At 33.0% G+C, this 19,293-nt stretch overlaps 1 protein-coding gene across 3 annotated transcripts in view; it reads right to left on the reverse strand.

Annotated features, from left to right (window-relative positions):
* Positions 1–17,272: 17,272 nt before the first annotated feature.
* TPR5 (Tetratricopeptide repeat (TPR)-like superfamily protein) overlaps positions 17,273–19,293 on the reverse strand; it is a 173,814-nt gene continuing 171,793 nt past the window's right edge. For all 3 annotated transcript variants that reach the window (XM_089803107.1, XM_089803108.1, XM_089803109.1), the window contains one exon: positions 17,273–17,722. In XM_089803107.1, the coding sequence (XP_089659233.1) occupies positions 17,625–17,722 (98 nt within the window). In that variant the 3' untranslated portion in view covers positions 17,273–17,624. The remainder of the gene's footprint in view (positions 17,723–19,293) is intronic.

Consider the following 19,293-nt stretch of genomic DNA (forward strand, 5'->3'; position numbering starts at 1 on the left):
AAACATTCAAGCATCCAATTCATCAAGAAGATCCATTGTTAGCCATTGACGGATTCAATCTCTATGGAGCTCTCTTGTTGAAGATTTCTCCATCCACATTCATCCAATCCTTTTCCTATGCAAATATTTATTCAAGATTGGTGTTGAAGATCCAATGCCATTGAATTGAGAAATCCTACATATATTTCTACATTCATTGGGAGCATCTATACCTATGGATTCAAGGATTTGAATCCTCCACAAGGATTAAAATATAAGCAAGGTGAATAGTTTCATTTACTTTTTTTGTTCACATTGCAATTTCAATTATATTTCAAGGTTTATTCCAAACTAGGGTTTGACCAAGGAAAACTCTCCATCCAAACAAAAAAACCCTTTTTCTTGTAGGTACAGGTATAGGACAGTGAATTAAAGTGCAGATTTGGATAACCTTTTTGTCAAACTTGCAAGATCTGTGAACAAAATTTTTGTTGGAGCTATGTAGATCAAGGTCAACTTTTTGGGGGACAATTGTGCCCCGCTATCTAGGTCAAGGTCGACCTACCTTCAAAAGGAAATTTTTTTTTGGTTTTTCCTCATCTTCAGTCAGGAACAAGTTGCATAATTCCACGAAACTGTACAAAGACATTAGAAATTGACATTTTCTAGATTCATCCTACTTTGGGGTTAGTATTTTTCTTTTATTCATTCAAGGTTTCAAGTAGTTAATTTCTATAGTAGATTATAGGATTTCCTTATTTCATATTTTCCATTGGTTGATTCATTTGTGCATTGATCACTTTCTTCTGATTGATCAAATTGGATCATTCTTTTCATAATTTGGGTTAAGGATAGGTCCTATATTCCCCTCACATCATATTTTTTTCTACCATTTCTATTTTCCTTTATATATTTGGGTGAACACACATTTTCACCCTATTCATTATGTTCTTTTCTTTATGGCTTTGGAGTTATTTTGATGCAATTTTATTGATATTGATGTCACAACTTGATACTTATTGATAGGGAAAAGAAAAAATGAGAGCAGATCAAATGCAATGTAAAATTCAGGCATCATTTTTAGTTGACATTGCATGTAGTGCTAACCCCATCTTCATGGCTAGTTAGATAATAAATAAATATGGTAATGAAATTCTTAACCTTGTCCTCGAACAAAACAAAACTAAGGAGATAACGGCACTCAAAGATGAATTGATACGTAGAGTCAATTCTTTGAAAGTAAGCAGTAATTAATCTTAAGAAATAATAAAAGTTCAATAGATGCTTGTATTTTATACTATATTATGGATCATGATTAAAATATTATGTGTTCTTCTTACAGGATTCTATGACACCTATGAGACCATGTGGTTAATATAGTGAGAGTTGTAGCCCGTAACCTTTATGTAAATAATCCTTAAAGATTTAACCATTCATTTAACCATTGGGATGCTTCTAGCTAGTATCCCATTTGATCTTTATCCATTGCAAATGTCTTTGTTGACAATGTATTCTTCAACTCATGATGAAGTATGTACACCTCCTTCGGTCACCGCTTTGATATCACCAATTGCATTGTCGGCAACAAGGAGCTTGTATACATCTTCTATACCAAGTACAACTGGTAAAACCTTGTTTTGCTATATTTTGTTATGTGCTAATCATGCATTGTTTTTTTTGTTGGGTGGATTTTATACTCATGGACCTATTTTGTGCACTATTAGATACACCTATAGTTGATACAAGAACAAAGACCACTACTAGTGAAGCTCAACCATTTCCTAGATCATCCTCCGTTACTAGTATTGGTTCATTTGTGGGGTCATTTTTATTGAACACAAAAGCTATGTTTCTATTAAAAGTATCAAAGCTTTCCAGTGCTTTCAAATTGTTATTATTTACAGTGTAATTGTAGTTTACTTATACATAACTCATTTTGGACTGATAATCCCATGATGTTTTTGTACGAAATGATGTTTTCTATGATACACTTTTTGAAATGACATTGAAGCTATTTTGACCCACCATATGTAAAAGGTACATAGTTTCATATCATTGCTACAATATTTATTTTTCTTCAATTTATTGTACTATATTAAAGTTATCGATCAAACAATTTTATATTTTCAAAAAAGGTGGAAAGAACAGGGTCCTAAATTAAAAAATCAGCTCATTACATCTTTTGAAGACCTCTTTGGAAAAAAAACATTTTTGACAATGCCTTACTTCTTAAAAGAGCATCCAAACATATAAAGAATTTGAGGGACCAATATGGAATGGCTCTAAAGGTTAACCCAAAGTACAAGCTTCCTCCTATGATTCCACCGATGGAGTGGAATGAAATAATGGAAGATGCAAAAGAGAGACAGGTAAAGGGTAGAGGAATTCAACCAAAAGACGGAAGAGGATGGTAGTCATGATAGTATTAGGTAGAATGTAATAACACACTAATTAGTGATCATTTTATTTATATAATCTAACATGTTTTAAACTTTTCATAGACTATAGGACACATCAAAAGCTACAAAAGCAAGACTACAAAAGGTTGACCGACACAAAGTTGGCTCTAGTGGCTATATGAAACTTCATCTTGACTTGTAACTAGCAACAATGGAATTTCGTATTTTAAAAAAATTATATAATGTTGCAAACATTTTTTTTTAATCAAATCATACATGCAAAATTGACATTATTAAGCAAAAAATACAAGACATGAAATTCAATGTAGAGCCCAAAAATGAAAACAAAAAAAATTTCTTAAAGCAGAGCTATAAAGTCATGGTTGCACACCTATGCCAAGAATCTGAAAGTCATACTAAAGAATCTGGTGCATGAGATCAAGCACAGGAAAATTGGTCAAATGAAAATAAAATCAAATTGAATAGTTGAGAAATTTCATGTTTGGTGTTAATTTCAAACATAAATTGACTATTTCTATTTTATATATCAAATTATGATAACAATGCGCATAAGATTTCACTACAGCCTTCAAATCCTATCACACAACCTATCTGTGATGAAGGCCATGATGTGCATCATAGTGGTGGAGGTATTAATTTTCCATTGAAAATTAATTATACAATTATGAATAGAATTTAACATCTTCGATTGCATTTTTTTGTGTAACCTTTTTTTTAAAATTATAGAGTATGTTGAACATCATGGTGAATGAGTGGAGCATGTTCAAAGTGTTTAGCATATTGAGGTGGTGGTCGATCAAAATGTTATTATACATGATGTGGCATTGTCAGGTAAGAAAACTGCATGTTGTGTTCTATTGTTTAATGAAATACTTGTAATGGTATTAAAAAAAAAAAAGAGCATGCCAATTTAACCCATTTACTTGTTATTGCAACAAAGCCCCCTTTAGTTCAGCAGCCTTGTGCTCATCAAAACAAGAGGAAGCATCATAATTTGGCATTACATGTGCCACAAGAGGAGAATGAGGAAGATATTGATGCTCCTATCAGCATTTTTCTTAAGAAAGCTAAGAAAGAAAGAAAAAAAAAAGAAATGATTTTTAAAAAAAGTTCTTTGATAAACTACTATGTGAAAATTCACATTGTAATTGTCACAATAAAATAGATAGGGTGGACTGTCTTTATTGGAATATGACCATATCAATTGTCTTCAAGATGTATGTCCAACTCTTAATAGATATGAAATATACTCGATCATGTATAACTGAGAACAATTGAATGCAAAATTTACATTTAGAAATTTGAAGGGCTAGGTGCTACATTTTCTAACAATATAGAAACAATAATGACCAAAAACATTTTTCATACTCAAAAGGGGATTTTATAGCCTCTTTAATTATGGAACATAAGGTTTGGACAATATTCTTCTTGTCTCATAGTTGTATATGTTTACCTTTCATAGGTTAAAACTTTACAATAGCATGCCCATTTATCATAAACCTTTGTAAGATACAAGTTACCTTCTAATCTCTGGACAAAAGTTTCTTGAGAAGAAGAGTGATTTGATCATGTTAAGTCCACATGCTTACTATATTAATTGCAGATTGAAAATGAGTATCAAATTGATGAATTCTATTATGGAGAATCCGGAAAATCATATGTCAAATGGGAACATCTATGGCTATTGGACAAAATACAGGTGTCCCTTGGGTAATGTGCAAACAGGAAGATGCTCCTGATCCAGTTGTGAGTTTTGTTTCACTTCTTCAAATTCATTTCTACTTTTAGCATTTCATTTATGTAAAATTATAATGTTAGGGACCTTTAGATAGGTTTTATCTCATTAGAGAGCACCTTTAATACAAGAGTAGATTAGCTTCAACATTGGCCAATTATAATGAGTATGAAAATCACTAACTATTTATGATATTAGTCCATTATCTCTGCAATTATTACCAATGATTAAACCTTCGCTATGAAGCCAGCCACCTAAGCAATTTCATGTTGAACCACACAAATCAAATCCAATTAATTTGAAACTTTAATTATAAGATATAACAAGTTGTATTTGGTTATAAAAACAATACGGTGGTATATTTGGATTGTAGGTAAATATTTGCAATGGTTTTTATTGTGATAGATTTACTCCCAATTCTAACAAAAAGCCAAAGATTTGGACAAAAAACTGGACTAGTTGGTACGCACAAATTGATTTTTAACCCCAAAACATGTTTCTTTAGATAATCAATGTATAATTTTTTCATTTCCATTTATGCTCCATGTATAGGTATATTACATCTTTAAAATATATTAGGTAGAACACTATTTTAACATATATTAGTGATTTGGCTTGTCCCTTTGGTGAAATGGTGGGGCTTATTGCCTGTAGGGCCTACAACCAAGGTTCAAGTCCCCACAGGGCCATTCTCTACTGTGGATCTTAATTGAGAATGTTTTTTCATTAACCCTTGGTGAAATAGTGGGGCTTCTTTCCTATAGTGCTTACAACCAAGGGTTAATAAAATTTAATTTCAAAAAAAGCAAGGGAAACTGGGTTGAATCTCCTAAATAATGTCCACAATAGCATGATTGATAACTTCAGATCAATCAAGTGGCTTTTCCATGAGTTGGAGGAGGTCAAAGAGTAGGTGGGTCATATGGAGTATAATAGGAATGGAGCGGACTCTGATAATAAAGAAGGCAACAACAAGAGGCTTAGTCTAGCAGAGAGAAGGATTAACAACCTCAAAATCTACAATCATAAGCTCTTGAATCAGATGATTTCGATGCTTAGCTCCATTAACAGCAACATCATATCCTTAACGGACTGGATCAAAGATATAGCTATGAAGGATGATGAGGATAGAAAAGACAGAGATGAAGGCAGAATGGGGGTCAACACTGCTATGGACAACATCAACAATGATCAAGACCAGGAGGATCAAAGGGAGCACCAGCATGAGGCTGAGGAGAACAAGATGGCCTATGAGGAAACTCAAGTTATGCGAGACCTAGAGAGAAAGAACGAGGACTAATCCTCTGCCTATTTTTTGTTTCTTCCTATGCCTTTTTTTGGCTTTTTGTAAGGGCTTTTGCACTGGTCATTTCTTGTGGTTTCTATTCTTGATCTTTTCTATGGTTTTAGTCTGTTGGATGGGCCTTGTGCTTATTATCAGCCTTTGAACTGATAATTTTTTGGTTGGGCTTTTCATGCTTATTATCAGCCTTGTTTATGTTTTAACTCTTAGGTTTCAAGGTCCCTGTAAAACCTGTTTATCTAATCAAAAACATATATTAGTGATTTAATTTACAGGTTTCAAGAATTTGGGGGTGCAACACCATATAGGCTTGTAGAGGACATGGCATTTAGTGTTGCATGCTTCTTTCAAAAGAGTGACACAATACAACATTATTATATGGTATTAATTGGTTGTGCACATTAGAGGAATTTGTGGCTATAAAAAAACTTTTGTGGAAGAAAGTCATTTTTTTGTCAAAAACAACTAAAAATTGTATTATGTGAATGATGTGAGATACCTATTGGAGCATACAAAATTAACAATTTAGAACTCTTTCATCAACATCATATGTAGAACTAATGCTTGAGTTGCACAATTTGCAGTATCATGGAGTAACCAACTTTGGTTCTACAATAGGAGGCTCGTTTATTACCACAAGCTATGACTATGATGCTCTGATCAATGAATATGGTATGTTATTTCTTTTGGATAAGGGAAAAAGATAAAATCTTACCACTATAAAATAGTGTGAAACTACACATACATTCATTGTGTTAAGAGCTATAAAGATGGTCATTCAAAAATAGAAAATGACACCATTAATAAACTATCTAACAAAAAAGTTTGTTAAAATTAGATATTTTCATCATTTATGTCCTTGGAAGGTATGTATGGCACATAGGACTACATATAATTAGCAATATCACTGAAGGGATAAGGGGACCCAAAATAAAACTTGTTAGGAATAAACATGAAATATTTAGTAAAAATATGTCACATTAAATGTCATCTTGCCTAGTATTCTTAATTACAAGTTGTGTATAGAAGATTCACCAAGGCCCCCACATACAACTACTGGGTTTAACATCTCCAGATGATGTCTATAAAGTTGTAAGCTATTGTCAATTTTTGTGCACACTACAAATTGGTTGTTCGGGCCAAACAAGAGATCAACCATCAAATAGATCCCAACTAGTGCCTAAAAAATTACTAACTATTAGTACAGTCCAAAAGATTTGATGACCATTCATTCCCTCAATGAAAGTGCATAAAAATATTAATATTACTAGATAGGCATTGAAACAAATCAGGATAACTACCAATGGTATTGGACCTTCTATATATCATTCCTTGGCAAGAATACCATGCTACAAGTGATAGAGGTTGTCTTATAAAGAGATCTTTCCTTGATGTGATCATCAATGGTAGAATCATAAGAGAATTAAGTTGGCATTCATAACATTTTGAGGTGTGAGCATTTTGATGCATTACTTCAAAGGGTTTTTTTATTCATCTTACTAACAATTTTTTTCAACAATGTATCCCTTTAGAAACACCATAGATACACTTTGTTGCATAAGAAACCTCCTCTTTATGGCATGCCCTCACTACAGATTTCACATTACCCCTACTCCTTTCTAGTCACACATGTTGCTACCAAGATGTATTCTGCCCTTGGAAACTAGCAGTTTATTAGGAAGCAACTATTTTCAATTTCTTTTTGGAGGAGAAATTTGGGTGAGTTTGCATTATTTTTCAAACACCTCAAGCAATATGTTGCCTACATGCCTCTTTCTTAGAGCCCACAGGTGCAAACACACACAAAATTAGATTGCTTCTAACTATTGTACCAAGATTTTTGTCTTCACCTCTCTCCTTTGGTGTGTTTCATGCCATAGATGGTCCCTCTTTCACAAAAAAAGATTTGGCTCAGAAATATAACCAACCAGTAGACTAGGCTTTGTTACCGTTTATTGATTACAAGTGCTACAAATTGCAATGCAAAATCACTAATTAATAAGCCAATGAATAAAAAAAAAATTCCAATCTTATATGTTAAACTCTTTAACAACTGACAAGCTCTATACAACCATGTGTTATCTTTAGCACAAGAACTTTTTTACCTCTACAATGCTAACAATAGCAAATAATTGTAGGCATTTTTACAAAGAATGTTAATTTAATAGGGGATAAGGGTTGGGTTTTTGAGAGGTGCAAATCTTATACAAGTTTGATTTTAGTCAAAAAAAATTTATTTTCATTATTCATGTAATATTCACTAATTAAAGTTCCTATTTCTTTTGGAATATCAGGTGAATAAGAAGAAGACCCTAGACTCTAATCTAGATAGTGGAAGGTCTAGATTTTTCAGATGAATCAACATAAGAATTGTATTGTAGTTGATTCAACACTGCCTTCACCAAGAATAAGGCTCTTCCTTGATGCCCATATTCTATTCTAGTCAATTAATACCTTGAAGCCCAAGACTTTTTAGTTTACATCAACCACAGTTGAAGCAATAGTACACTTGACACATTCATGTGACTTTTCCTATAATAGCTCTTGAAAATATTTCAAAATTGTTCTCAATTTGGTATTTCTCAAAATCAACCCACAATGGGGCATAAGTAATCTTGATGTTATATTTGGAATTGAGAAGAGATTAACACCATTTTCTAGTTCAAGAAAGAGAGATTTTGCTAGGGTTCATTCATTGAGTCCCTTCATCTTTTAGTATTGAATCAAACCCTCTTGTTTTGCAGCTAATGTTGTGATACACCTAAAGGAAAGCATTGTTTTCAAACAATTTTTTTTTCTAATTCCTAACATCACTCTATTTTCCTTGGTTAGGCACATTGCCTCTTTGTTTATATTTTATCAAGATCACCATCTTTATCTTTCTCTAACACCTCTCTCTAGAGCTTCCTTGACGCTTTATTATATTTCCTCACTCTTCTAGTCATGTACTCCTTTAGTGTTTTTTTACTATTTCTTTTAATTACCACATGTAAACTATGTTACATCTTCCAGATTAGTTGAATATCTATTTATTTGAATTTGTGTAGTTGGATGAATTCAATCAAGTCATAACTATAGAGCAAACATCTCTTTAAATTGCAATTATAGAAAATGAACAAGAAAATAGGATGTTTGAGTTGTCTATTATCCTTTAAAATAATAATAAAATTGGGTCGGCTTAATGTAATATATTATTAATATTGTAAAAACCTGCTATAATTTGAATTGAAGAGTTATATTTCTAAGCCTTTTTTCTACAGGAATGGTGAGAGAACCAAAATTAGCCTTCTTAAAGATCTACATAAAGCTATTAAACTTTGTGAGCCATCTATGATCAACTCAGATCCTAAGTTATTAAAGGAAGAAAGGTTCTACAATGCAACAATGTGAAAGGCAATTTATTCTTAGTTTTTGTCAGTATATTAAAAAAATATGAATTGTAACGCATTCAAATGTTTGCAAGCACGCCTTTTCTACACAAAATCAGGAATATGTTCAACATTTATTGTCAATACTGATGAGGGGCGAGATTTAACTACCAAATATAATGAAAACACATATAGCTTGCTTGCATGGTCAGTAAGTATTCTTCCTTATCATAAGAATTTTGTCTTCACTATAGCAAAAATTAGCACTCAAATTTGAAGTTGAAATCACATTTATGTTATTCTTAATTTATTCAAACTGTCTTAATTTTCTTCAGAGTAAATATGCATTAGCAAAGAAGATTGATGAATTTTAATTTATCCATGAATTGTAAGACATAAGAATGTTAATTTGTTCAAAACGACATGAAACTACTTTGAATCTTTAATAGATCATTACATTTTCAACAAAAATAAATAAATAAAGAATATACAAATCATGTAGATTTGCTTGCTAGTTGAAGATATCTGCTTATTATGTTTATAAAAAATGTAGGAATCTTAATCTTTGTTATGTTGATTATTTTCTTGAATTTTTGTGAAAGTGGGAATAAATCATGGCAAAATTTATTGTAAAAATAAGATGGCAAAAATAAGATATTAAATAAGTTATAAACCATGTTTGTCAAGAGACAAGGATTGGTACTTTGTCCTAACCGATTATGCAAGAAATGGATGTGTTCAAAATGTTTTCTATAGTCAGTCTTGCAAAAATCAGCAAAATTCTAAGAATCTAGATATCTCTGAGAGACTTGGGTAAGTCGGCCAATTCAAGGCAGAAAATGCCTTGTATCTGACTTGAGGACTATGAGAAATACTTAGGGAGTTTAAATAGTACGTTTTAAAGAAACACTTTATAAGGTTTTGTATCCACTTTATCAAAATGGTTAATCTAAGACATTGTGAGGGAATTCCAGGGAACTAGGTCTCAGATTCTCTATGTTTTTTGTCCAAAAATAAACATTGGTTTACTAAACCATTCCTTTGATTTAGCCCATCTCCAAATAGGTAGAGATATATTAATCAAGCCATTTCAAGTGGCACATTAGTGTTCCTTATATAACTTACTCTTCCATCATGTATATCAAGAATCGTGGATCCAATTTACTTTGTATTATGGTCCATCTAATTCTTCTTGTTTGTAGCCTTTAACATGGAGATAGGTGTGTTATCACAGTTTTCCCTACACCACTGTTGATTCTTCAACCTTGATTTTTGGAAGATCTATTGGAATTTACTTTGTTCTACCATTTTGGGCCCCCTTATCCTTGAGTTTATCTTATGCATATTGTTAGCTCTTAAGACATCACTATTAGATGTTGATGTTGATGATTTGAATGCTTAAGTTACATTAAAGTGTGATTCTTGTTCACTTTCTTATTCTCACCTTGATGTACAACATTCATCTTCATCATCTTAATGTTTTCATTAGCAAGTCCTCATTTCTTGGATATTTATATTTGTAATTGCCCTTAATGGCTAGGTTCTACTACCTCCCTTTTGGATTGCCATTTTCTATGTTTTTGTTTTTCATATTTAAGTATGTTGGATTCATTTCTATAATAGCACTTCTTTTTTGAAACTAAATCATCCTTTGAAGTCCAATTTATCCACTTTGGTCATTCATAAATATATATATATCTTACCACATTTATAGTAGGTGTGAACAAAATACTTACTTTGCAATTATAAGGAGGGAAAGTATGACTTATCAATAAAATTTGCTTGCAGACAATGGGACCATCACTTATTCAAAGCCAAAAATTTCCATGTATAAGTCAGTATTTTTAAAACTAGGAAAAAATACAATGGACCTATTAAGCATGACTATCGGCCTAAAGGTTGACTTCTTCCTACTTTGTCTCCAACTCTAGTAGAATTCCTGTCATAAATCTTTTTCCAACTTGTGTTGTTCCTAAATGCTAACTTTGTTAAATTTTTGTGGCAGAATATTGATCCATATTATGCTTTAGGAGCATGAATTACATGACCAATTACTTTGAAAGGCTTGAAAAGTGGTACACGAGATCCTTCAAAGTGGCAATGGACATATCAAGTTGTCTTCTAAATCTAATTGCCTTTTATAAATATTAGAAGTATCCATGGGATCATGAATTAGGACTAGAAAGTAAAACCCATTTTGGTATCATTTTGTGCCAATTTATTGCACCCAAGTAATTCACAAGAGATAATTGCCATTCTAATCCAATCATAATTTGTACTTATGTCACATGTACAAAACAAATTTGATATTTACCAATATTTTCTTTAATTTTGATTTACTGACTAGTTCCTAGAATCATATATATATTTCAATTTGTAGATTGGATTGCAAGGAGAGAAGCTTAGTCTCTATCTTGGCAATAGTGCAAATAGTAGATATTGACCTCCAAGATCAAACCCACCCATAACATAGAGTATGATGTGGTACAAGGTTAGAAATCAATTAACTTTTACACTACTCAATTCTTTTGTGAATAATTTACAATAATTGATTTCAAATAAGTAGTGCTACTTCTATGTTGCATGAAAGGTGATGAACAAATTGCCAATCTACTTTGAATTTAGAGGGAAATTTATTTGCACATCACCTCATATTTATCTACAACCTCAAAGAGTTTGACCTCTTCAAATAGTATATAAAAACTCATTCATCATGGCTCCCTTCTCTCTCATTATAGAGAAGGCATGGTTCGGCCTAAAAATACAAAGATCTCGATTAGCGGATAAATGAAATAAAGGGAGGGTGAAACAAACCTGAAACACTAAACCCTCACCAAGGAAACAAAAACCCTAGAAGATGATATATGAAATGAAAATATCCACCCAAAATGCTAAACCTTTGCTAGGGAAACAAAATCCCTAGAAGATGATATAGGAAATGAAAATATTCCAAGTGTCCATTTGGAGCAAAGTAGCAAAATGGCCAATGAAATATTTTTATCTCATATAGTCGTATTCTAATAAAGACAATATGCCCTATCTATTTTATTATGACAATTACAATGTGAATTTTCACATAGTAGTTAGGTTCTTGTCTCTTTTATTTTACTCAACACTTTGTCGTCCATACCTATACCATAGAGTATCATCCCATCATTCTAGATCTGTAATGAAGGTAAATATCCAAGCTAATCATTGACCAGGCTACCATCAGTGATTGCTTCAGATATTTATCTTCAAGTAATTTTTTTTAAACAAATCATATAGGTCGAAAGTTTGACCAATGCTGATCAGCATTGGTCAAAATTTTGACCAAACTTTGGTTGACATTTCAACCAAGCATCGACCAGGATGTCATCATGGGTTTGGCATCCTAGTCGATTGAGGCAGCCATTTCGACCAAATTTGGTAGAAAGTTTGACGGACCATCTCACAAACAAGGGAGGCAATTTTTGACCAACTTTTGCATTGACATTCCGACATTAACAAGGATTTGTTGAAGTTTCGACGAGGAAAATAGTGACAAGACAATTTGTAGATCATTCAACCAACTTGAGTAGAAAATTCGACCAATTTTCGTTGAAAAACGAGGCCAATTCTACTAGTGTGAAAACTATTGTATCTAGTAAGCATGAGTTTCCAACTCTTTGCATCCAACTTGGTGTGTGACACATCAGGGATCCAAACAAAAGCAACAGATCCAAAAACCTTCAAGTGACTAATTCTAGGCTTGCGAACTAACAAGGCCTCTTCCAAAATCTTACCTTTGACGATCACTGTGGGTGACCGGTTCAAAAAGATAAACTAGAGTGTTAACTGATTCTTCCAAAAACTTCTTCAGAACATGTTTGTGTTCAAGCATGGATCGAACCATCTCAATGATTGTTCTATTTTGACGTTCAACTACATTGTTTTGTTGTGGTGTGGGATGTGGTTAACTATCGTTTGATGTCATGAGTATCTAAGAAACTAGACAATTTATTTGGACAAAATTCACCCACATTATCTGACCTAAGAGTAATAATAGATTTCCAAAACTCTTTTTCAACAAAAGGTTTAAACTTCTTAAATACATTAAATGCATCTAATTTCTTTTTAAGAAAATATACCCACATTTTTGTACTGAAATATTCAATAAACAACATAAAAGACCTGGACCCAAGAATAAAAAGAGTGGCCATTGGGCCACAAATATCTACATGAACAAGCTGAAGTACCTAAGAAGCTTGCCATGAATCGCCACTGGTGAAAGGTGTGCGATGTTGCTTCCCAGCATGGAATGCATCACAACCTCCAAGTTGTTGGGTCTAAATCTCTAGAAATTTGAGGACAAGCTCTTCGCGAGCAAGTTAAGAGAGATAATGCACATTTAAGTGTCCATATCAATTATGCCAAAGTGTGCTAACAGAGGACCACTGGACAACTATATCTAAGTCCTGAGAATCACCATAATCAATATGTCAAAAAAGACCATGATCCTCAAGACTCACTGCAACAATAGACTTAGTCACCCTATCAATGATGGTATACTAATGTAAACTAAAGGTAACATCTAACTGTGGAGAATGTTGTAGCAACTGACTGACTGATAATAGATTAAGTTCAATCCCTCAAACATAGTACACATTGAGGAAAATGAGATTCCTCACAACAAATTGAATCTTAATGTTGCTTTTGCGGACAACAGTGTACTCTTCTCCCCCACCAAAAATAACAAAATATGAATAAGGTTGGTAGTCAGTAAACCAATCTCAGTGGTGGGTGAAATGATGAGAGGCACCTAAATCAATGTACTAGGCAAATGACTTAACGTGATCTGCGTGTCTTTTAGCCATGGAGGCATAGAAGGCAAATTTGTTTTGTTGATCAGTACCAGTTGCAGTCAGACATTATGTAACACTAGAACAATCTGATTAGTACTTTGATATTCAAACATTGCTATTATCTATTGCTTCCATGTGCTATAATTCCAACCATTGAATTTTGAATTGCCCTTGAGCGGAATACTAGTCAGAGATTCCATAACACGTTTTTTTAGTGAAAAAGTGTGAAAATTTGTGAAGGCACGTACATTGAAGCAAAAAAATTAACGACCCAAAAGAGAGCTCAAAAAACCTAGAAACAATATGTTGTCAAATTCTAGATCCATTGGCTTGAAAATCGAAGCACCCAGAAAACACAAATGACAAAGCAATTGACCTCTCAAAAAGCCCATCAAGAATCTTTAAAAAAAAATGGATCCAGTGCAAAAAACTAGGGTTTCGACCAAAAATGACACTGACTACAAAAAAAACCACAAAATTTATGGTGGATTTGCAAAACAAATACATGATTAGGCTTGATATAATGACATGAACTGAGAGGGAAAATAGTTTCAAGGATTTTCCAAGCAAACTAGGGCACAACCAAGAAAGGAGATATGTTCAAAAACTAAAGAAAAAACAAGTGTGTGGATTATAACTAGGGGCGATTTTCAAGAGAACAATGGCGCGAGTTGCAAACAATTCAAACCAAATAGGATTGCACACAGTGCAGAGGAAATTTTACAAAAAAAATGGAGTCCAACTGACCCGATCACAGTTAAAATGACCTGATTTTTCCAAACATAGGTAGCAAAAAACCACTTGAAGATACAAACGACAATTTTAGAAAAAATGGTTGAGTGTAGATGAATGTGACTCAAACCCTAGTTCAAACTAGGGAAGAAGCAGATAAATTATGGAAAATATAATTTCGAAAATAATGGTAGATAATTTCAACAAGAAATTGTGATTTTTGAAAAAAATTCAACCATGCTCTGATACCATATTACGAAGTAATTGGTAAATATTTGTTTAATATTAACAGAGACCAAGAGGTCAATATATACAAAAGAATGAAATGATGTTTCCTTAGGAAACAATCATAAAGAAAAGAAACTTTCTACTCTAGCTAATAAAAAACTAATATTTATCTACAACCTAACTAAATATTAGAAACATTCTAATATTTACAATAGATTACAAATAGATAACCATTAACTAATAATAGAAGCTATCTATTATCATAATGGGAAGAAAGATCAGAATCCAACTTGTCTTTTAGGCTTAACAAGAGTCTATTCAACTCAACCTCAAATGGAACATAACCCAAAATCATGTTTTGGACTTTATGCACAATTGATTCTTGAACAAGGAAACCAATGCCATATTAAATCAATTTATAATCCATATATCACATGCATAATATTGTAAATCGGGGCTCAACAATACTTAAATAACAAAGAAAATCACTCAAACTTTTTTTGTAACTAGTTCATTGAATCCCATTCCAATATATAGAAACAAATGAAATATGGAATTCTATTTATTTAGTCAATAGTTTTCAAAGAAGCTTCTAGATATTAACCAACATCAAAAGTTGCAACCCGATAACAAAACTGAAACTCAAACAACACTCCCATTTTGAAAATAGAGAACAACTTTGAATAAAACTAAGAAGAAAAGAATCAAAGCCAATATGGATGCCAAACTACTTTCGGCTATCAAAAACCAAAGGAAAGCTTGGGTTTTACATTTCTTACATTTTCCTCGGTTGTATTTCTCCCCTTTGATATCCTGCCTTTTTATAATAATGTTGGGCAGTTACATAACTTTTGGTTACATGACTCTTCAACTCCCTTATGTTAATACAAGATCCCCAGTTATCAATTTGGGCTCATCATGCAAAATTGTGCATTTTAAACATATTAACTTGACTTTTACATTTGGATGCAAATAGGACAAATTTAAATTAAGACAAAAGAATGTCATGAATTTTCAATGCTAAGGTGCACATGCACCAATAGCCCTAGTGTATTACTAGAGCGAGTAAAGTCTAAGATGACTATTCCTTTAGGGCCCATTTGGTTGCAAGCGTAGGAATGGTTATTCCAATAACAACTACTTTTTGGAATGGGTATAAGCTCATTTTAGAGGTAAAATGGGAATATATATTCCTATTCCCTATTCCATTTGACGAACCAAACAAAGAATAGAAAACATATTCCAAAATTTGTATTCCTATTCTAGCAACCAAATGGGCCCTTAGCTTTTGATGTGTGTGTGTGTGTACACACACACACACACACACACACACACACACATAGTTTCATGTTAGGAGGTAATTTGGCTATATATCACCATTAAGGTTTAATGTGTGGATATTAATGATTCATGTGCTTATGGACTTATGCTAGTGAAATAATATGTATGCATATCACTACTAAAGTGCCTTGCTACCATTTTTTTATTTTTGTGCTACGGATTTGTGTCGGTTGAGACCTTAGGTGATAATCAAGATTGAATATTTATTAGATGTACATTGACCATCTTAGGATGGTAGGCGACAATGATATTAGCTCTTCTAGCTTAAGCCACACTTCATATGTATAACATTGGAACCTATTGTTGAACACAAACTATAATGCCATTACTTCATCTTTACATGGTAGGGTTCCTCCCTCTGCATTTTTGTGCCTACATGTTTACATGCCACTTCGTAGAATCACCGGCTATAATTGTTCTTATATTTTCTTACTTGAGATTTGTATTTGATTAAAGGACCCTAATCCCTTGTACAACAATAAAGATAAAGAATTAAACCAAACTAAACACCAAATAGCAGCTACATAAAAACAACCAACAACTAAAAACTGAAAAAACAAAATCTTACAACAGCCCTGCCAAAGACAAGGGTAGAAACACACCCAAAGTCAACGTAGTTTAAAAACATGTTCAACAAAGCTTTGCTCTAAATTAGGATATGGCTCTCCTCCCCAAATTGAATCACTTGGGATATGTTTATTTTGTAATATATTCTTCTTTTTACCCATACACCTTTTAGTTGTAAATAATCTACACGAGTCCCAAAAGATTGATCTGTTAGTGCTCGATACAACCACTCAACTTATAATACACATGAGATGGTTAAGCCATTGTCACAAATCTTGTGAGGAGCGCTGAACATTTTGCCAACAATCTCCCCTTCAGCATTACCCGAGGGTCCAAGGATTCGAACCTTCGACCAAGCTCTGATACCATTTGTGAGAATGTGGTGGTCGTTGCACGAAAAGACTGATTTGTTAGTGCCCTATACAACCACTCAACTTATAGTACATAGGGGGCAATTAAGCCCCTGTCATGAATCCCGAGGGGAGCACTGAGCATTTTGCCAACATATCTTTCTACTAAAATAGATTTTATACAAACCTCCACCTGAAACCAAACAAATAGATATACAACAAGTTTTAATAACCTTAAATGGTTGTCATTTATTACCCAATAGATGACGATTAAAAACTCAGATGCGTGAGTTTCAATTAGCAATTTGATGGAACTAAGGCTTCAAAACGATTGATGTAAAAAATATAAATTCACACGATTTTATAATTTAGAAGAAATTGTCTCTTTGTTGGAAGTTAGTTTGGGATTAGTGTCAAAGCACAATATATAAAAAACTGATTCATTGTTAAAAGCAGTTTAGAATTAACGTCAAAGCAATTGTCTATCTGAATTCAAGCAAATTCAATGTTATACAATGCTTTTCTCACATATCCATACAGACACAAGAAGGAAAAGTTAGTTTATGAACAGAATTGTTTGAATTTTGCTGGCACAAAAATCCCAATCAAGGATATGAGATGTTCTAGGTAAACTTGCTGTGCAATTACTGTCAAGGTTTCTGACCTAGGAAATCAAAATATGAATGATACTCTTTACAAAATCTCAACTTTTTGTTAAAAAAGTCTATAGTATACTTTCTTTTAAGATTTCCAATTTCCACTGGAGAAACATGTCTGATCAGCGACAGTATTTTTTGCGCAACCTATTCAATTCTTCTCGGAAAGCAACTGGTACCCTCTCGCTGGTGAAGACTTCATCCCACATCTGGCGCAGTGCTACAAAAACCATACATGGATATTTTTAAGGGAAATTTACAAAACAAACTTAAATCATAATTCAGTCACAATCATTATTTCAAATTCAAACAGATGCGACATGCAATGCATGTACATGTGCCATGAATTGTGTTAGGCTACCTTCAACAGAATTCAACACAAGATGAACATATCACCTACTGTATATACTATAACTATTAAAAATGAATGATGAAACTCTAGGTACTCTTCTTGCAATTTAAATGTGATTATTTGGGAACATAGAATTATAGTAAAAATCAAGTTAGAACAAACTAAAGATTAACAAAGCTTATTTGTTCTGTTCAAGATGGAGAAACATCATAGTACCAAGCTTAGTCTGGCATGTTTGATATCGTCAAATATCATACTACAATGAATATTAGTTGGTTTTAAAAATAAGATTTCAGTTGGGCTATGTTTGGATGCTACCAAATGAGACATCAGCTAACAAGTATATGACATAGCACAGCATCATTCTGAATCTGTTCTCTCCAGCCTCATATATTCAAGTGAAAATGTTGTATAGCATTTCATGCATGCCTTTTCTTGCTGTATACAGAATTTAATCACACCATAGAACAGTAAACTATCTCTATTTATTTGTTGTTGGTTTTAGTTGGCAGCACTATCTCTCCGTGATTATACTTATCCCACATGCTCTATCTTTCTAGAAACTATTTTTGTACTTAATGCTCTATGTTCTGTAAGTCATATTCTCGCTCACTCTGTATATTAGGGAACATAATCTTAATTGGAGTAAACATTTAGCATCGTTGCCAATAGAAAACCTGGAAATAAAAGTCACAGACAGTTAGGATGGTGATGCAATGGTCCAACCCATGGAATAAAATTACCAAAGAATGCAAACAAAGCAAGCTTACTTTGCAACATGCCTTTGCATCCGAAAAGCCCAGTTTCATGCTTGTACACACTCCATCCGCACTTGTTATATCGTTGTCACATGACTTAAAATTCATGATGGTGGTTGCTTACACACTTACTTATAATGAAAGCATAACAATTCATTATAAGTAGACGCCATGTCATACATATTTCACACATAAAGTTTGTTGCCTACATATGTCATGACCCTCCAAAAACCCCTTTTTTGTTTTTTCACCCTATAAGCACATATTTTGAGCTCAAGCACATGTATCCATTTGGTATCCCAAAAGTTTCCAACCATGCCCCATATTTGAAAATCCTAAAACTCGTAGTTATCCATCAAAAAGTGTGCAATGAACTGTAATATCCCCGTTTTGGTTGACATCGTTTGCATGCCGGATCAGTCTACCATGGACTCTCGTAGACTGGTGGTTGTGATGAGAGAGTCATTCTGGCATTTATTTGAGGATTGGATGGTTTATTATGCTCTTGGAGATATTATTTTATCATTACTTTTTATATGCGGCCTACATGTTATAATTTTAAGTTGAGATTGCACTTTTTATTTTATAAAGTTATTTAATTATAAAAGTGCATTATAATGGGATTTTATAATGGATGCTTCTAGAAGTTCTTAGTAACTTCTTAGAAAAGTGAATAAATAG

This window comes from Cupressus sempervirens, chromosome 10, assembly GCF_028749045.1.
Source record: "Cupressus sempervirens isolate cs-2001-9-10 chromosome 10, ASM2874904v1, whole genome shotgun sequence".
Taxonomy (NCBI): domain Eukaryota; kingdom Viridiplantae; phylum Streptophyta; class Pinopsida; order Cupressales; family Cupressaceae; genus Cupressus; species Cupressus sempervirens.